Source organism: Choristoneura fumiferana, chromosome 15 (assembly GCF_025370935.1).
Source record: "Choristoneura fumiferana chromosome 15, NRCan_CFum_1, whole genome shotgun sequence".
Lineage (NCBI taxonomy): Eukaryota > Metazoa > Arthropoda > Insecta > Lepidoptera > Tortricidae > Choristoneura > Choristoneura fumiferana.
This window is the reverse complement of record NC_133486.1, coordinates 2,510,909-2,532,883: the sequence shown is the minus strand read 5'-3', so window position 1 is coordinate 2,532,883 and position 21,975 is coordinate 2,510,909. Positions and strand designations below refer to the sequence as shown.

At 35.3% G+C, this 21,975-nt stretch overlaps 2 protein-coding genes across 6 annotated transcripts in view; one reads left to right on the top strand and one right to left on the bottom strand.

The window, feature by feature from the left end:
* Nucleotides 1–21,975, bottom strand: part of Mip (Myoinhibiting peptide precursor) — a 103,626-nt gene that overhangs the window by 31,465 nt on the left and 50,186 nt on the right. The gene's annotated exons all lie outside the window — the stretch shown is intronic.
* LOC141435568 (uncharacterized) overlaps nucleotides 17,529–21,975 on the top strand; it is a 68,025-nt gene continuing 63,578 nt past the window's right edge. The window contains exons 1-2 of one of the 4 annotated variants that reach the window (XM_074098290.1): nucleotides 17,529–17,571; nucleotides 17,979–18,082. In XM_074098290.1, the coding sequence (XP_073954391.1) occupies nucleotides 18,049–18,082 (34 nt within the window). In that variant the 5' untranslated portion in view covers nucleotides 17,529–17,571; nucleotides 17,979–18,048. Of the gene's footprint in view, nucleotides 17,624–17,653; nucleotides 18,083–21,975 lie in introns of those variants that run through there. The other 3 variants (XM_074098294.1, XM_074098292.1, XM_074098291.1) reach the window with 3 other exon arrangements.

Below are 21,975 nucleotides of genomic sequence, written 5' to 3'. Positions count from 1 at the left end.
CTTATGTTTTTGCCAGTAGAGTATTCAACACTCTGCTCTGTTATAATTAATCAATCCTTATTTTTACTGCTTTCAGAGAATTATATAAAACTAAAAACAACTTTACCAAATTATAAGCGTTCTGATAATTCAACTAAATAGCTAGACTAACGTTTTTCTAACTTATAAGGCCAATTAAAACAGCTAAATTCCGTGCCTGGTTAGTAAAATCTGTGCCGTGAAGTTGGAGCGCATTGGCAACTTTAACAAAGCAAGGCGAAGTTAGCAGCAAGCTACAGATGACTGGGCTCAGAGGTTCCGGTATAAAGAATTGAACGTCAGCGAAGTGACGTGTTTAAAAGTTCCCCCCGTTATACTTTTGCATGTTGTTTTGAAGTTTATATTATTTTCCTTTCGTCTTCTAAGTATTTAAGCTATTATAGAAGTTGATGAAATACAGGTTTAAACGCTTATAGTTTGTATACGGAATGCATTTTTTTTAATAAAGATTTTAAAATAAATGCAATAAAATCAAAAAGGCTGTTGGGCTATAAGTACGGTCAAAGACTTTAATTCATGAGCCTGCACCATGGAACCATTTCACAGTAAACGTCATAGTGACATCGCATTAATTAACAAGGAAAATCGTAACGACTTTTCCTTTGAAAAGGTTCCATGGTGACTCATGAATTAAAGTCCTTGAATTACCTATAAGCAAAGTATTAGTTGACAGTATAACAGTTCATTCATTCATTCATTTATTTATTCATAAAATTCATAGTATAAACATGAAATAATCTTAGGTCTAGTAAGTAAAATTTAGTTATGTCTAAGCTAGGTTACAATTGTAACCTGTGTTTTAGACAATAAGTTTTTTTTCATTCGACTGGATGGCAAACGAGAAAGTGGGTCTCCTGATGGTAAGACATCACTACCTCCATAAACATCTGCAACACCAGGGGTATTGCAGATGCGTTGCCAACCTAGAGGCCTAAAATGGGATACCTCAAGCGCCAGTAATTTCGCCGGCTGTCTTACTCTCCACGCTGAAACACAACAGTGCCAGCACTACTGCTTCACGGCAGGATTAGCGAGTAAGATGGTGGTAGCAATCCGGGCGGACCTTGCACAAGGTCCTACCACCAGTAAAGTGATGTAAGAAACTATAATATAACTCAAGCATTTTCACTTCGCAAAACATACTACTTATTTACTTAAACTACAATATAATCAAGTGTCAAATAGCAAAATAAACAAAGAACAATCTGACGACAAAGCAGTCACCCTCACCTAATCGTTAGCAGATTTTCAGTGTCAACATATGACAGTAGGTAAGTAATTTATTCCTCTCTCAATGCTTCAGACTCTTCACTGTAAAAGTAAAACATACAAAAACATCAAAACAAAAGCTTTCAGTGTCAGCAGTCAAATGAGAATGCGGTATAAAATGTATCATACGTGTACTGTAAAACCTTCGTAACAAGACGTTATCTGACATCTGAGCTGCGGGAAATTGAGCATTGATGCCATCGTAAAATGTTGCAGTGTTGGATGGAACCATGACATTGTGTATGTTTATGGGCGGTGGTGATCTCTTACCATCAGGAGCCCCACTTGCTCGTTTTCCATCCAGTCGAATAAAATAAAAAACTACGCGGACGGAGTCGTGGGCAACAGGCTAGTAAAGTTATTGTTGATTTCTATTTCTATTATTATTATTACAAGATTATTCTGGAAACGGAAATTGTGGAGGTAGAGACGGGAATTTCACCAATAGCGGCACATTATGACAGACTAAAATAAAATGAAGGTTTCGGGGGTCGTAAGGACGCATTCCCAAAGTCCTCGAGTGGCGACCACGAACCGGAAGACGAAGCGTTGGCAGGCCTCCCACCAGGTGGACTGACGACATCGTGAGAGAAGCGGGAAACCGGTGGATGCAAGTGGCGAGTTGTCGTTCATTTTGGCGTTCTAAGGGGGAGGCCTTTGTCCAGCAGTGGACGTCTTCGGGATGGTGATGATGATGATGATGAAGGACGCATTGCCTACCTTCTTAGTTTTCTCTACGTAAGTACAGTCAACGTCATAAATAAGTGATCACTTTTGAACCTTGTCGCTTTCAGTCAGTACATAATTTCGTATGGCTTTTCAAACATGACGTTAAAATGCCAAGGTACAAAAGTGATCACTTATTTATGACGTTGACCTTACCTGTTTTCTGTATTGTTAACAATGTCGTGTTCAATAAAGAGACTTAATATATTATTGCACTGTAATTACTTCATGCCCTTTTGTCTTTTTCGTCTTCAATGATACTATTATTATGATTAATCTATTGTGTAAACCAATGTCCACTTTCTTCCGATAACTATTGTCTCCTACTTCAAGCCCAAGAGCCAAGTCATTTAAAATACGTTCGTTAGCCAGCAGATTATTGTATTGTTTGTGGAATCCATGTTCACTGAAGCGTTATTTGTAAGAAAATGATTGAAGAAGCCATTACGACAAATTAGGGCCCGTAGAGTCCATTCGTTATTTTGGGCAATTATCTCGAAAATACGAATTTTATATTAAAATAGTCGGTCAAGGTAACAGCGATTCTATATGTTTTGAGTATTGGTTGTCTCATTTTGACTTAATTGCATAAGTTTTTATAACATTAAGTATTCCAATAAATATACTGATACAACAGATACCTACAAAATTCAATTGTATAAGTAAGTATTTTTAGGAAGACATTAATATCTAAGGCGTAGGTGTATAAAATAAATAATTATACAAATAGCGAATCTACTGAGGCCTTATGGTCTAAACCACTTAGAATCACAATCGCTTTTGCCACTTCTCTCTGTCATTCGGTTTAAGACGAGAGAAAGAGATGGAGAATGCGATCGTGAACGACAGCACGTTAAGCCTTTGTGTCGTATTTGACGATTATTATGTGAATTTCTTGTAATTACCATAGGTACATGTATTTATTTACATGTATTTTTACAGAAGGCAATAATATAGTTTATGTAATAATGATGAAATCAGTCAGACATAAAAAATGGTATTGTTTATTATTGCTTGCCTCTTTGTCAAAATCTGCATTGCAAGAATATTCAGCACAATTCTACCTCCAACTAACATTACAAAGTTACGATGAAACTTTAAAACGTCCGACACGCCCAAACCGCAGGTAAGTTCGACAATAAGAGGGTTAATGTGACAAAGAGCGTGTTTATCTTGACAAAGAACTTGGCCCGTGGCACTTCATTACACAACACTTCGCTGAGTTGGTGTTTCTCGTTGAGACGATTATTTTAGGAATAAAACGATTATATAGAGTAAAAAACTGGCCAAGTGCGAGTCGGACTCGCGCACCGAGGGTTCCGTATAAATATTTTTACTATATGATGTAATTTTGAACATGAAACTACCGTGAGACTCACTCATATTAAATGTTATTATAACGGATAACTCACGTCTTAAGCCCGCCCAACCAGCCCGAAACATGTCGAGCTAAACTCGGTTTAAGACGTGAGTTATCCGTTATAATAACATTCTATATGATGTAACTAAAAAATTACGGTTTTCGCAATTTGCCCTCTATCTGTGCTATAAGACGTTGCTTCGTACCAAATTTCAAGATTCTGAGTTCACGGGAAGTACCCTGTAGGTTATGATTCCCTTGCGAGTATCGAAAATTTGCGGACATTTGCGGCATAAACGGCTGTATCTTTTGATTGCGTTGGCTTAGAAGTTTGATTTTTTCACAGCTCCAAGGGACAGTAGACCTGAGTATTTGATATAAATTTCAGCTTGATACCTCCACGCGTTCCTGAGAAAAAGGGTCTTGACAGACGGACGGACGGACAACAAAGTGATCCTATAAGGGTTCCGTTTTTTCCTTTCAAGGTACGGAACCCTAAAAATGGAACTAAAAGTTTACATAAATAAATTATCGCACTACAGTGTGATTATTAAATTAAAATAGTGGTTTAATTTTTCGATATAAAATTATGTTCAAGACCTAGAAAGTTCGATTTACGTCTTCGAATAGTAAACGAATAAAGCCGGAATAAATAAAGCCTGTATAGTTTTCAGTTTCAACTATGAGATATGGATGAAACAACCATGGATGGAAAAAGTGGTTTATTAATCGAAATACAATAAATTGCATACACGACTGACCCCACTCTGTCAAGAATGTAGAGAGAGTCGAAATAACATCCCAGTTTTCACTTCACTAGCAATATATGGTTGGTTCGCCATCCATGAGAAAATAACGCGTAAGAGCCTTTTTTGCAGATACGTTGTATTTACTAGGTACACTACATACTCGTATACACCTGTATATAAAGTTATGCAACCTTATAAACCTAGTTCACAACGCGCAAATGTCACTACGTTTATAGAAGCCTATAAAAACCGAGTTGGATCAATTACCTGACGCTGGGCTAATCGATAATGCAGTATAAATAGGATACTCGATGACCGGGGCCACCAATGCGACTAGACCTGCTCCTCCCCTCAACCAACACTAAAAGTAAGGGTGGAGGGAAGCAGGTCATTGAATAATCAAGGCTCAATGTCAATTGGCCGGAATGGAAGCGGGGTTCTTTGCGGCTCGATACAAAAGTATCATGTTGATGAATAGCATTAAATATGTATTCTGATTCGCTTCTCCGTAATGATATTTAGAAGATAAAAAGATTTGGAAGGCTTTCTGTTTCCGTGTTTGGCATTGGAAATCCTACTAATATTATAAATGTGATAGTTTGTAAGTGAGTGAGTGAGTGAGTATGTTTGTTACTTCTTCACGCTGAAACGGCTGGACGGATTTGGATGAAATTTGGCAGAAAGTTAGTTTATAACCTGGATTAAAACCAATAATACTTTTTATCCCGATATTCCCACGGGATAGGGATAATATCTCTAAATAACAACCGCTGGGCTTAGAGTCATGAAATTTGGTGTACCTACCTAGGTAGCTGGACATCTGGAATAACACATAGGCTAATTTTTATCCCGATGTTCCCACGGGATAGGGATAAAATCTCGAACTAATAACCGCTGAGCTTAGAGTCATGAAATTTGGTATGTAGATAGTAGGACATCTGGAATAATACATAGGCTACTTTTTATCCTGATATTCCCACGGGATAGGGATAAAATCTCGAAATAACAACCGCTGGGTTTGGAGTCATGAAAATTGGCATGGGTGTTTTAATTTAATGTCAATGAAAACCACGATGTAAGTTTAGGTAATTCCCACGAGAATTTAGTAAAATCCCGGACTTTCAATTCAACTGCTGTATCCAATGATTTACGCGTGCGAAGCCGCGGGTAAACGCTAGTTATTAATAAATGTAGAAATCAAACCCCCGGCGGTTATTGAAACTATATTCATCAATCTGTAATTTTATGTGTTTTTTATTTTTATGTAAAAATTCATTGTTTAAATCTCAAGCTCTGCAATCAAAATTTAATTACGAATGTTGTAAAACAAGAATGTTTTGTAGGTGCTCCTGAAGGAATTCGAACACGCATTCACTAGCTAAATATAATACTTTCAATTGTACAATGGGAATCCCGAAACTGAAAATTTACCAAAATACAAGCATCTCAAACATTTCTACCAATCGTGTTTTTGATTCTTTTCTTTTATTCAATAAAGAGTTTACATACATACATGCAATATACATTAGGTAAATCATGCTTACATTAACCAACAAATAACTTTAAAAAAATATATATACATATATCACGGGACAATTCACACCAATTGACCTAGTCCCAAAGTAAGCTTAAACAAAGCTTGTGTTATGGGTACTAAGCAACGGATAAATATAATTATATAGATAGATACATACTTAAATACATATTAAACACCCAAGATCCGAGAACAAACATTCGTATTTTTCATACAAATATTTGCCCCGACACGGGAATCGAACCCGGGACCTCAAGCTTCGTAGTCAGGTTCTCTAACCACTAGCCCATCTGGTCGTCTAACTTTAAATCACATTAACTATTTTAATTTAAGTCATATTAGTTACATTTAATTTAATTATATTAAATTTAATTTTATCAAATTGCAATACATTCTATTAAATACTTATTAAAAATTAAATTAAAGCAAAACCAAAACAAAATTCTGTCGAGCTGTCGGTAGGCCTCCAACAAGATGGAGCGACGACCTGGTTAAGATCGCGGGATCACGTTGGATGCGGAAAGCACAAGACCGGCTGAGCGGAGAGCCTTGGGGGAGGCCTATGTCCAGCAGTGGACATCTTTTGGCTGACATGATGACGATGAAAACAAAATTGAAATTAAATAAAAATCACAACAAAAATCGAATCGAAATTAAATTACAATAAAAAAAAAAACAAATATTGATAGGTGATTATGTAATTTCTTAAGCTTTCCTAATCAATTTGGAACGTAGAAGTCGTGATTTAGTATAGATGGCAACGCACCTACATGGACGGCCAGGAGATGCGGTTATGATATATTTTTTCGAAATTATTAAATAAACTATATCATTGCCAATCTGCTTCGTTTGAATGCACAGATTGCGAGGCGTCAGCTGGTGTATCGGTGCCACCTGTGCATACTGGTAAAAAGTTTCAGACCACAGACTTAGAGCGAATAAAAAAGTTTAACCGGCAAACTTTAGAGGACAAAGTAAACGATATTTTAAAGTTGAAACTGCAAACTGCTTTATTAGTTTAATCTGAGCTGAGCTAAGTTTTTATACAGCTGAGTGAGTTCACTGCGAACAGAAACTCGAGTAGTTAGTTTAGTATGTTATCTTCAAAAGTTTGGACATTTTTAACTTCTTGAAATTTTAATATTATTTATTTTTATCGGCTGTACATTATCTCAACGAAATCTAAGACTTCGTTCAGGAAATGTGACGTTGATAAAAATAAAAACAAAAAACATTAAAAATAGAAGTTGTATAACATTGTAATAATTATAATGTAATAATGGGATTAAATGCTAAATACATAAATAAATACTTAATAATATTTTTTTATTATTATTATTGGGTTTAAAAACAAACCCGTACCTACATGGTTTCTGGTTTACTCTACATTCTCAGCATTAAACTCATCAAAACACCTACGTTTTCATAACAAGGTCAACTTTATTCCCAAGACTCATCTTTTCCATTCACAGGCGGTAGATTATAGTCATGAATAGCTCGTATTACCATGTGTTTGACGGGATTACTCTATAATAGGTCGGGGCCCATTAGCAATTTGTCTAAACGTTCACGTTTGCTGGAACCAGGACAATATGAAACGAAAAATAACTCGCAATCATAATAATGGCTGAGTTACGAGGTAGTTTCCTGTTTAAAACTGGTGGTTTCTCTGAACTGTCTCGTGAGTCTCTCTTTTTTACGTGTACAAACCCGCGGCTTAGTCATTTAAAAAAAAAACACCGACACATTGAATTTTTAAAATAAAAATAAATATTTAACCTGGTCACAGAATTTCATGGTAATTGGTTGAGAAATGTCACATGTAGGGGAAACCCGACATACCTACAAAAGCATTTTTACCTCAATCACTCACGGACGATTTACTCTACATGGACAGTAGCCTAATAATAATAATGAAAAAATCGTATGTTTTATTCAAAACCGTTGTAGCCACTCTCTCCCTCCTTACTAATGCACACATTTATACTTCTACATTTTTCTAGGGTATGCTACTCTGTAGTGAAAGTGTAATCTTTTTCAAGTACAGTCGATACAATAACCAATTTTGGGAGTAACTAACTCATCTACTTTTGTTTTTGCGAACTATAAAAACACAATCATAATCATGTTATCTTATTGTCAAAAAGTATAAAAAAATGTGAAAGAAGTACAGATAACTTTTCCTGTAAAACTTCAAAACTTCGCTCGTGCGTGCCTATAGGTATACATAAAATATCCTTCGTTAGAAACTTTATCTTATTTGTGCACCGTAATTGAGCTAAATTCAAAAAGGATGGCTACCCTATTAATAACTTTCCCACAAACTAAACTAAACCTGTACCTACTAATTGAATATAAATTTACTATTCACTCCGCATCGTGTCCGCGTCTACCCACAAATATATTCGGCACCGACCCGAGTACGTTTATTTGCAAATAATTTAATCTGGATATAAATATTTATTCACTAATTAAATATGGGTCTTGAGTCGGGATAATCTTGATGAGTTATTAATTATGCAATCGGATCGACTCCGGGCTTGACAGTTGGCAAATGATCTAAAAATACATAATTCATTTACAAGTTTACATCCCGTGACTGATGGTGATCAAATGACAACAAAATAGTTTGATAAACAAAATGGCCGCCTATTTGCAAATTCACCGAAACCATAGTAGTTATTAATAGCTGAGTTTGTCTTCTCAAAGATTGTTATTTAAGTTTATTTTTATCAAAAGCCTGAAGGTACACGCTGTTAAATTAAAATATTTGGAATAACTGGAATAATTAAGTTTTTAATTACCATCGATGGATCTACTTCAGGTATACAGACACCAAAAAATCTTCCATCGAATTTAGTTTCACCAAATACTTTTACATTTTTTGGCTACAAGTGAAATGTTAATTATGACGGCAGTTTTCTCGCACATTCTAACCGTATGATATTATTAAATTTAAATGCGAAAACATCAGAAAAAAAGAATTCGTTTGCAACCTCACGAAGTGAGATTGTGGTTAATTAAAGAACAACACACGACCACTAGGACCGGGTTAACCAACTTAGTAAGCGAAAATAACCCGTGCGAATTTAGAAAAGTAAAGTCTATGTAAACTACTCGTAGAAGAGTTTATTAACACCACACTTATTGAAACTCTTAGTATATCAAAAATGCTTTCATTTTCTTTTTCTAGTGATTTTCAGAACTTAGTGGTCAAATAACTTTTTTTGTGGTGTTGCGAAGTCCTTTAATGCATTGTTTTAACAACTTCCATGTCAAAGGAGTCATATTAGTTTTTTTTAATGTAATTTTTGTGTATTTTATATGTCTTTTTGTGTAGCTATTATTTATTTTTATAATTTTAATTTTGCAGCGCATTGGTGTTTCAACTATAATGCTGTAATTTTTAGTTGACAAATAAATAATAATAATAATAGTATTAAGTATTTTTGAGTCATACAAGTATTATGGGATAAGCTCAAGAGTCGTATGTAGGGTTGCCATCCGTCCCGTATATTACTACATGCCCCGTATTTATCCCGTATTCCGACAAAATGGATAGGGCGCGCGGCCCGCCCGACCGGCGGTGGTGAAATGCGGATAAGGATATTTCTACTTTTATAATAAAGAAAAATTCAGAAGAGGAATTTTCAGTCGCAGCTGCTCAGTTGACCACAGCTTATAAAGTTGTACATCATTCGTTGGATTGTACTATAACCAAATTAAATGCACTGATGTATCCCGACTCAAAAATTGCTACGAAGCAAACTGCTGCCAGAACTATGGCTATACGGCGTTGCATATGTTATTTACGAGTTTTGGGCATCAAAAGAGAAATGGTCCCGTATTGGTTCCTAGAAGTTATGGCAACCCTGGTCGTATGTGAGTGTGGAAATAAATTGAATTGACTCGATTTTGAAGGTAATTTAGTACTACGAGTAACTATTTTTTCTTTGAACGTTGTTCAACGTTATAGTTATTACAGCATGAACGTGTAGAAAAAAATGGTAACCTAACATAAAGGGTGAACGTGGGGTAATTAAAAAAAGCATTATAAAAGGACAGTGAAGTTGTAAATCTGACTTCAGTCAAAGCAGTCAGTTCACGTACTGATTTACAGATTAAGGGGCTACCCGAGGTTTTCATCGATTTTTGACAAGTTTTGAATCGTTTCTCCTACTTTTGCACTACAGATAGAATTATAAGTCAAACGGCTATCGGTTCTTCGATCTTTTATCTGCATTTTTGTCTACCGGATTTAAAAAAAAAATTACTTAATTTTGCATGATTTTTTGAAACATGCTCTGAAAAAACACTTATTTCGTATCTCTATTGACGTGGAAGATCTAACATATACGAAATCTACATATTTGGGTTCGTCTTTGACGTCTATAAAAACTGGTCGAGGATTTTCATTTGAAACTAATTAACACAAAAGTTATGGCCAGAAAACCAGTTTTTTGGCCTAAAATTGTTCAACTTTGATGCCAAATATCTCGAAGATACTATATTGCTTAAAGCCGTTGTTGTTAATATAATAAGCTACAAAAAACATGAGAAAACTAAGGAATTCAGATCGAAGGTAATGACCTTCGATGAGGGGCATGGTATCCCCTTAAGTAAGTTTAATCCTCTTTACAGTATTAACGCCACAGTTATTACAAACAAAAGCCAATCGCGGTACTTTAACAATACGACCATTGGAAATTAAATAAGTTAAGTGCATTCTGTTGTATTTCCCACAGCGAGTGCCAATGCCTGCGTATCCTATAGGAGCCGAGATTCCATACAAACGGGGAGCTCCGGTTTCACTCTTTAATGGGTTAAGCGGGTGTTGGTAAAGTTGGACGTATTGTCTGTCATAAAGTTTGTTATGTTGGGGAATAGTGAAAGTTTATAGTAAAAGGTAGTGAAATGGCGACGTGAACAGTGACAAGGTTTACAAATACTTGAACTTCTGTCAATGGGTATCAACATCAATTCAGCGGCACAAAGGCAGGTTTAAAGTTCGACTTATACGGACCATACGATAATTATGATCAGTGCCAACAGCATTCTGAAAATGATCGCCGATAGACGTGACTGCACGTGCCTATGTTAAAATGAAAAAATGAAAATGAAAAAGTTTATTCGAACCATTGTTCGAACCATTAATCTATGCTAGGTACCTACACATAATCGGGACGGTGGATTATATATAAGTCAAAGTCAAAGTCAAAATATCTTTATTCAATTTAAGCCATAACAAGCACTTATGAATGTAAAAAAAAATCTACCACCGGTTCGGAAAAACCTCCGTTGAGAAGAATCCGGCATGAAACTCAACGAGGTTTATTTTTAACACAGTAGGTGGTTTTTAACATAGTTAGGTAGGTATTAGGTATGTAGGTACTTACTTTATTATTGAAACTAAGTTTAATCCTGGTAGTTCGGCCAGGATCGACTCCACAGGATGGAACTCCTCGACGGTTAATGGCATCGACTTGAGACTTGGTACGGAAATGTTGTTTGGATGACAAAGAATTTCCATACATACATACTTGAGTTACAGTCAACTTATGCACGCCCAAGTAATCGAAATTAGTTGACTGATATCACACTGATCCATATATATAACCATAAACATAAACGAGGTTAGTTTACGTAAGTATGTGCCGAAGAATGTTTGCTCTCCTAAACCCAAGTACCGTGTTTGTACAAACAAATAATTTCGCTGTCGCTCTCAACTTGCGATATGAAATATCTTAATAGATCTGAGTCGATGATTGTGATGTATGCTTGGGGTATTTAGTTTCTAATAACCTTACGGGGGTACAGACAGGGTAATGGTGATCTTCCACCAGCGAGGCCAGGCGAGACGAGAATTGAAATTTGTATGCATTCTCGGGCGCCGTCATACAAATTTCAATTCTCGTCTCGCCTCGTGTTTGCCATCTAGTGAGCAAATATAGAAACTCCAACACACAGCACTATCGATGTTTTTCAACTCGGATGCATTATCTGCAACTTCCACATCGGTCCCCAGATTATACTCGTAACATAATGGAGACAAGTCTCTCTATTGTAACCTGTTTTTCACAACACGTAGTAAATACTGGCACATGGATTATTATGTTGTTTTGACAAAAAAAATCGTTGAGTTTTTTTTAAATAAGAAATAATAAGTTTGGTCGGCGGGAGTTAATATGACAATGTCTCAGAATAACAGCTGCCGCTAAATTAAATATCTCAAATTGTATCATCATGGGATCTAAACTTTACCTTTTAAGCAGCGTTCCACCAATAATGTGCGAGGAATGTGTTTTTCATTAACCAATAGGAACGCTTCATTTACCTGGCCTCGCTCCGCTCAGATGTTTCCACCAGAGATGTGCTGTGCGAGGATGTGCAAATGAAGCGCTTATTATAATTCCTGTCACTCCAACATGTCGGACAGCAATTAATTAAATGTCCCCATCGTTCGACATCTCAGACACTGTCGAACCAACCGGTGGGAGGAAAATTACATAACTTCAATTTTTAATACTGCTTACATGCAAATTAATACAAACTAAATGAGGCTCCATTTTAATTTACCCGATCCGTTCTCGCATACAAATAGAGTCGGCATACGTGGCCTTGCTGTTTATTACGAGTGAGAGCGGGGCGTGCGAGAGGACTAAATTAAACTAGATTTTAGTCCAAATGTATGGAAAATTACAACTTCGAAGCAGAAGTTAATTTGTGCCCTGCTTAGCCGGTTAGCTGCGCTTTAAACCTATTTGGAAAACCTACTTGTGTTAGCATTCGAAATGATAACACGTAATTTAGATTTGAATACAAAATTAAAAAAAATTAGAGGGGTCTTAAAGCACTCAAAACGCTAATTACTGTAAATAATGTAATTAATGTAAAACATAGATCATACTCGTCAAACTGAACAACATTAGTTCAGCGACTTAAAAATAATAAAGTCTTTGAATCTTCCTTTTTTTCATACAAATTAAATACTGCTATCAATGTACGCCATCCTAGAACCCAACTGACGTCGCCTGTCACGCTACAAACATCAAACATTTTGCTTTACATTGCTTCTTCAAATAAACTTAAGTGTAATATTTAAAAAAAAAGTAACTATTTTTAAAAATCGCTGATTGATCCGTTTGAGGAGGAGGATCTATGTTTTAATTTTTTGCTCGTATTACAGGCCACACCCGGTAGATACATACTTACTAATACAATACAATACAATACAAATATTAAAACTTTATTGATCACCAAAAGCAGTACAGATATTACAAAAAAATACAAAAATACTATAAATACATATTATAAATTACAAAAATATTATAAATGCGAAAGTGTGTGTGTTTGTATGTTTGTCCGTCTTTCACGTCGAAACCGAGCGACGGATCGACGTGATTTTTGGCATAGAGATAGTTTATGGGTCAGATAGTGACATAGGCTACTTTTTATCCCGGAAAATTACACAGTTCCCGAGGGAACAGCGCGCGATAACCGAAATCCACGCGGGCGAAGCCGCGGGCAAAAGCTAGTAGAGTAATAAAAAAGACTATATTGTCCAATTTTCTTTTGTGACATTTACTGAATATTTAAAACAAAGCAAAGCTTCATGATGGATGACTCAAGTAGGTCTGTACCTACAACAAATTAGTAGGTATTTATCAAGCAAGAGTTTGTTACCAGGATTCTAACCTGGGACATCTCTCATAATAATATCAATGTAATAGCTCCACGCTTTCCTGAGAAACATATATAATACTAGTTTTTACCCGCAGCTTCGCACACGTAAATCATTAGATCTAGCAGCTGCTTTGAAATTTAAAGATTTAAAAAAATTCCCTTGGGAATTCCCGAAAATAAAATCGTGGTTTTCATTGACGTTACATTAAAAACAATCATGTCAAAATTCATGACTCTTAGACCAGCGGTTGTTGTTTCGAGATTTTATCCCTATCCCGAGGGAATATCGAAATAAAAAGTAGTCTATGTTTTATTCCAGATGTCCAGCTATCTACATACCAAATTTCATCCAAATCCGACCAGCCGTTTCAGCGTGAAGGAGTAACAAATATACTCACTCACTCACTCTCTCAGTCATTCACTCACAAACTTTCGCATTTATAATATTATATACGTAGTAGGATATGGGTACGGAACCCAAAATCTACGCAAAAACTATTAAAAGATGCCACAACTTATTTTGAGACGATCGGATCGCCTCGGCCGATACATTATTGAACAAATTTTACTATGTTAGAAATCCATTTCTTCGAAATAGTAGTAGATTGAGTTATCGTCCCAAACGGCTTACCCTAAGAATATGAAAATACCTTCTTCGGAATCGAAAATTGTTCATTCAGTGGTACAGAATAGTATTGCAGCCCCTTTAGGACGTGGGTTAATGGGATGACATGTAGATGGGATATATATAAAAATATCCGAGCTAAATTGTCTCAAATTTTAATTATTAATAATGACTGACGATTTTGTTACCTCCTTGAATGAATGTATTAACTTCGACTTAGGTCAATATACCTCCTACGGTTGGGCACAGGCCTCCTCTCAGATTGAGAGCACTGTAGTTCTCACGTTGGTTCAGTGCGAGTTGAAAACTTTATCCACACCATTGAACTGCTTCACAGGTGTATGCAGGATTCCATACGATAGTTCCCTTTACCAAAAAGTTCATGGTAAATTACAAATTTAAAATCGCGTTTAACTCTACAAAATTCAAAGATACTCTAATTCATGATCTTTTTTCAGAGCCCATAGCCCTAAGTCAAATCATTACGCTTCCGCGGATTTATTGTCATACATTAATTAAAATTTAAGCAAAGTAACAAAACTGACCTAGAAATTTTGTGCTCATAAGGGAATCGACAGTTTTTGTTGATTATGAGCATAATATAATCCAAATTTTCAAAATTTGATCACAGATAATCCCTAAAATCAACGCTTTCTCTAGAAACACTCAATTTTCAACATGGGTCTTTATTCACCGTACGTACATAAGATCGCAATGTAATTGGGATGCACCAAAAAAACTATACCTTGTTTTTTTTTTTTTGGGAAGAATAGTATATTTAAGGATACAATTTTCATTGATTTTGAATTTGGATGAGTAGGTATTTAATTTTTTATATTTTTTTTTACGAAATAAGCTGTATGACGTCAGAGTGAGACAGCCACGTTCCATTGCCTAGAAAAATTCATTTCGTACATAACATAATCTGTGGCATTACAATTTGACAATAATTCAAGCACGGCTTAGGGTCCTAAATGAACCGTGACAAATAGTTTTATTTATCTCTCTTCTTAAAAGCTTTGATTATTCCTGTTTATTTATTGGTGTGATATTGTGTGTCTATTTACATAGATACTTTTTATTAAAATCTCATATTTAAATTCTTTTGTATTTACTTGTGACGTAGTAATTTAATAATTTAATTTGTAAATATACATTGGAAATACTCGTATACATTTCGGACTTTACGATAAATGACAACTGTTTAAGGCCGGGTGCGCATCATGTGATTAAAGTTCTAGCTTTGTCACTTTTCTCTATTATAAGCAGGACAGTAACATTTCAAATTGCCAATTTGCTTACGAGTGACCTGCTTTATAACTGCCTTTGTGACGAGACACTGCAGGGGTCAAATGAGGGTCATTACTTAAATTGTGTTTATTTAATTCAGTTTATCACATTTTTGGAATCTGATTTCTGAAAACGCTTCACAAAGCCTATTTCTCCAAATGGTTTTCGATTTATTATACATATGTTGTCAAAAATTGGGACATCCCAATTCATGGGGATGTCCAAGAGATTTTATAAAATCCCGAATCAAATTCCGTATCTAATGGTTCATGCGCGAGTTGAAAGCGAAATTAATAATGGCAAATAAACAGTAAAATTTAAAAATCTAAAAGAAAGGAACCATTTAAACTAAAACCAAACTATCATTGCTATCTTTCAAAAGACTTTAACCGTTAGTATAAACGTCTAATAACTTCTGAAGCAATTAATTCAATCTAAACCAAACCGATTGTTTCCATTCTCGTCAACTCGACAGCTAATGGCGCGACAGGCCCGTAGACTCGATAATCAAGCTTACGACGATTACTAATTGATTCGAGGATTTGGGGGAATCAATTTAAACGTGGCAAGTTTGTAGTTCGCGGGATTAGCGGGTACGCTACTCTAATTTTGGATAAGATTGCGATGAAGTTTTTCAACGACAGAAAAGATGGTGTCAGCTACACCTTTGAACTTGAAACTAACGTGAGACTCACTCAGATTGAAATACATTTTACTTAGAAGCAGAGCTCTGCTGACACTGGATATATATAGCGTATGGCGTATATTGCGTATGTTGCGTACCCTTTGTACCATTACATTAGTGTGCGAGCACGACTCACGCTTGACTGGTTTTCTCATTATGATTCTTGCAATCTTCTGATGGTCAGTGGCAATATTCTATAACTTTAGTGAGGTTTTAAATCTTCCGCTTAATTATATTCTTACCAAAATTTTCGAAGTGTTTATCTGTTGTCCTGGCCACTTACCTGAAAAAAAAAACAGTCAAATTATCATCTGTATCTATAAAAGACTATCGTGACTGACTGACAAACAATGCACACTTAGCCATTAGCTAGTGATTAGGGATTCTGTAGACATAATTACTTGAGGTTCATAAATTGCACATTTTTCGAAATTGCTATGGAAAGACATTTTTTTTCCTGGGAGTGAAACCGTGGGATAAAGCTAGTTTTAGACATTTTAGCTACCGGAATTAAAAAAACTTATATTTTAATCCCGTACGAGTGTTCTATTAAAACTGTAAGTTTTCGTTCTTTGGACTAAGGGAGAAATATCTAAGTAAACACATTAACAAGAGCTTACTTTGAATTTGATCAAAATTTCAAAAAGGTTGCCATAGGTCTCTACTCCTCAAAGGCATAAGTTCGCATTTGTACATCAATGTTTTGCTATTTGTGTTTATTTCCTTATTTTTGTAATATAAAGAGTTTACATTACATTTGTTTGGGTGCCAAATTGTATTTTTTTTCTCAAATGTCCACATTAATAAAAACATGTACTTGTATCAAAATAATGGCTGGCTATGTTACATGGTCGTAGTTACTTGTTTTAAAATTAAATAATAACTTCACTATTGTCTACCATCTGTACAAAGAAGTAATTTATTATGTACATACGAGTATGAATTTAAGCAATATTATAAATGAGAAAGTTTGTGAAGATGTTTGTGAATCTGTTTCTTAAATCATAAAAACGTTATGACGCCTGAACCAATTTAGTCAGTGGCACTATGAAGATAGTTGAAGTCCCAGGGAAGGAGCTTTTTTTTTCTTAACAGGTTTCGCTCTTAAGCGATAAGGCCGCCTATTGATCACCTTGTAATTTTAATAATTTGTTTTCTGTATCGCTTACTATGTCTGGTGTACAATAAAGAGTCTTTGTATTGTATTGTATTGTATTGTTTATTTCGTAATAAACTGCACGGAATTATTGGGTTACTTTAAAGAATGATTCAATTTTCCTATACACCTACTTATTCCTTACACGTTTTATGGATGCTTAAGTTACGTTAATTCCAATATCATTAGTGAGTTCAGACAAGTAAAACTAGCCAAACTTTCTACACAAAGCTCTATCACGAAATCCGCGATATTTTCAATCCCTCTGTCACTTTCATAGACATAGTATATATTATTTTCAGAGATAAATTACAATTCGAGTTTAACAGAAAGAACCGTGCCAATTATGTAAACATCGCACATGTGTCCCGGTATTTGCTTGGACCAAATAATATAGAAGTTAGATTAATGTGTTTGCTCCAGTTGCGAACAACCCGCCGCGAAGAGTGCATTAAGTACGTGTTCTATCCAAAATTTATTACACGCTGTTTACTTTTTAAGAAATTTGTAAGCACTGTTAAAATAAATTGTGAAAAGTAGGCTACGATTATATTTAATGAGAAGTTTAGAAATGTTGTACGATATTATAGTATTGTTCTATCGCTTATTATTCAGTTATATTTCTAATGAGCTTTTGGAATTGAATATTTTATCACGTACTTCTGTAATTAAACTTGAAAAGTTCATAACATTATAAGAGATAATAACACAGTAGAAAAAGCTATTTTTATCTCAAAACCTAATAGTTTAAAACTAGTACAACGGTTTTCGAAACATCGACGTAACTTGATGTTATTTACCCAAGCCTCCCACAACCCGCCGAAGTGCTGACCAAATAGAGTAAACTTTTAAGTATCAACAGGTATCAAAAACAAACAGAACCCCAGTGAAGTAATATTGAAATTGAAGTTATTTGGACTAAGGCAGCAATTATGTTGTTACTGCTGATTGCATTGACTTCGCTTGGTAAGTCTCGTTTGATTGCTTATAACACTTTATTTGAGTTCACTGACTAACATTAATTCATTGGAGAGTAATAACTGTAAATATACCTAACTGATTCAGCCATAATCTGTTAGAAGTATGATTGAAATCATTTAAAATAATGAGTAAACACAAAATTGGCTTATTTCTCACTCAATGTATTGACATTGTAATCCAGTGCGGAAATCTAGTGGGGAGCCGTGTTCCCAAAGCACTAGATATTTCTAGTTCATTTTTGTTCCCGAAAACTTACTTATTGTGCAATGTATTTTTTAAAAATTAATATATAAAGGTTCTAGATCACTGCATACGAGTATTTATGTTAAGCAGTGAACTCAAAGTGAACATGAATTTAAAAAATAAAGTCGCCATTACAGAAACAAAACATAAGCCAAAAAAAAAGAGGAAGAAGAGGAAGAGGATTGCATGTTTGTATTAAATTCTCGTTGATAAATTCATCTAGCTCGAATTCAGTTTCTAATATAAAGTTAAATGGTCAAACTATTGAATTTGTAAAATCAACAGTATTTTTAGGAATAACGCTCGATTCTAAACTGCAGTGGGGACCTCACGTCACAGCAATCGCGGGTAGATTGAGCTCTGCTGCTTTTGCAGTTTGGAAAATACGGCAGCTAACCGATGTGGCGACGGCACGGTTGGTGTATTTTGCTTACTTTAACAGCATTATTTCGTACGGCCTTATTTTATGGGGATCTGCTGCAGACATTGAGTCAATTTTTATCTTACAAAAGAGAGCAATTAGAGCAATTTATAATTTGAAGACGCGTGAATCTTTAAGATCTTTTTTTAAGGAAACAGATATCCTAACCCTGCCGTCGCTTTATGTTTATGTTTTTGAAATAATCATGTATGTTAGGAGGAACATATGTGATTTTCCCACTAACGTCGATAAGCCAAAGGCTACTAGAAACACAGGGAAGCTTATAGTTCCATCTTACAGACTGGCTAAAACCAAAAAGTCTTTTCTGGGAAATTGCATACGTTTTTATAATAAAATTCCAAAAAATATTATAAATGAAACGGATACAAAATTCAGATCTATTGTCAAGAAGACATTAATATCAAAGGCGTATTATAAAGTTAATGATTATATCATGGACAGGGATATTTGGAAATAATTCCGATCCGCATTAGCGATCCCTTCAAATAGCGAACCTACTGTGTTAAAAATAAAGTTGTGTTAAATACTTGTGATGTATACATGTCATTTAATAATATTGTAAATCTGTTTTAAAAAAAAATATATATACCTCGTTGAGTTTCTTGCCGGATTCTTCTCAGCAGAGGTTTTTCCGAACCGGTGGTAGATTTTTTTTTGACATTCATAAGTGCTTGTTGTAGCCTAAATTGAATAAAGATATTTTGACTTTGACTTTGACTTTGACTTTGACTTTGCAATTAATAAATAATAAAAGACGAAATCGAAAATACAAACTGAAACATAGATGCACAGAAAAACCAGAAAAGAGACCAGCGCGAGAGAGAGCTTTTCGATATGGATTTTACGGAATGACCGTAAAAGTAACAAAATTTGGAGTTGAAATAAAAAATACCATAAGACTCCAAAAACCAATCTTAATAAAAGACAAACACTTTCAACTGTATCTACACCTTCGTCGTTCAAATAAGAAGACAGACCCGTTCTGATTGGGAAGGTCGTATAGCACCGTAGCAATGTTTTACTTGTTGCTGTTTGAGCATCGGATCAGGCCGGATCACCTCCCACGGTTAACACAAATTAAACACACCCGGCTTGCAAACACGCCGCCATTTAGCTGAAAAAATAGGCTTACGGTGACCTGGTTGTTATCCTTTCTTTTTCGTCTCGTCGGAAAATTTGTACAAAGGGTTTCTGAACCAGTAATCCTCCTTTTGGCAGTCGGGTAAAAGGAAAAGATTTTCTTCTTTAGGAACATTAGTTTTTGAAAGCTAATTGGTTTGCAGCCATATGAAATGTCAATACCTAAGTAGGAATTAGAAAATTTAAGACACGGTATTGAGTATAAAACCCCGAAATGTATGCAGTCCTGATGGTCCCAAAGTTAGACCATCGCCGTTCGCACGGGCGGCATTATGCTGATTTGGGACCATTTCATGACCGTAATACGTATTTTTTAATTATTTTCTGTTTTTTTTTGTGCAATTGTCACGAATAAATGTTTTTTTCTTTCTTTTTTTTAATAAAAACAATTATTCCAATAAGCAATTATCACAAAAATAACTTAGTCAAATAACTCGCCCTTGCCATTCCCGGCGCAAAAGTACCCATAACGCTCACGGTTTTACCACGTTGAATAGACTCGGAGCGAGGGTTCTCCCCTTTTTGTCTAAGCCGACACGGCCCAAATCCCGCATGAAACGCTTTGTATCCGTTCCTCAGCTGCCTGCCGTTTCCACCACAAAAAAAAGTAAAAAAAAAAAAAACACCTAAACTTTCGAGTTTAGCATCCCGTGTCCAGTTTCTATTTTTTTCTCTCTTTATTTATGTGAAATAAGAAACAGAATTAATACTAAGGGTTTACTAATTTTTCGGCGAATAACGTTTGGCAACCTGTTTCATTTCTCAACTGTTTAAAATTTCTGAAACTGTAAATATTTCAGGATTTTTATAAAACTAACCTAATCTAACCTAAAGGGTTCTACACGATGGTCCTGAAATAAATCCTGAAATATTTACAGTTTTAGAGTTTGCGAAATGAAAAGTTGCGAAATGAAACAGGTTGCCAAACGTTACGTTGCGAAAAGGCAGTACCCGAATAATAAGAATCCTTCATAATTAGAGAAAACTTTTTCATTATTTACACCCTCGTATTAAATTTCCTAGTCATCGCAATTCGCACTTCATTGTAAATTGATGCCAAAACCCACTTGAATAATGCTCTAACAGTATACAGCGTTTATTTTTGATACTACCTCAAACTGTAACCAGACGAAGATTTAAGTGCCGTGAACCGATATCAAAGCAAATTGTTGATTTAAAGGCAGCAATGTAATGGGTACAATAATTTGATACGAGAGAGAAGCGTTCTGTGACAGCTGTCACGTCAACAAGTGCGACGTTTTGAATAAAAACAAAGCAGTATCGCGTAGTGATACATTGCGTGCTACTTAATTTTGTAAGGGAAATAATAAGTCTAATTTTTTTACTAAAACATAATAAAATGTGATTATTAAGACCTTCACTAACTGCCCTTAAAGTTAGAGGTAGTATCAAAAATACACACTGTATATATTATGTAAACATCAAAAAATAAATATCATGACACAAAACTTATAACATACATAATCAGACTACAAAAACACCCAGTCTACTACAGTTCGTTTCTTGCAAAACTGTTTGGCTTTCTTTTTCATTCAGAATCTCTGGAACTTAGAGTGTTTTCATATTATCCGATCCAATATCGGTATCGGACGCCGATACGACATCGGGGCAAGTAAAATGTATGAAATATGATCCGATATCGGATCGGATAATCTGAAAGACACTTGCTCCGATATCGGTACCGGACACCGATAGGATAATTTGAAAACGCTCTAAGGGATCTTCATAAAACGAGCCTACTCCTTTCTCAAAGAGCCGGCAACGCATCCGTAAGTCAAGTTATGTTATGGATGTCCATGGGTGGCGGTGATTGCTTTCCATCAGGTGATCCGCCTGCTCCTTTTCCCCCTATCATATAAAAGTAAGGTTCTAGGCACAGTACACTATGACAAAAACACACACTCAACCTACTTTGTGGTATAGTTGGAAGCTGTTTTGCAATATTGAGTCAAATCACTGTCATTTTGCAATGTCAACTGTTAAAATTATTTTCTAAGGGTCAACCCTTATATTGCAGAATTAATCAGGGTTG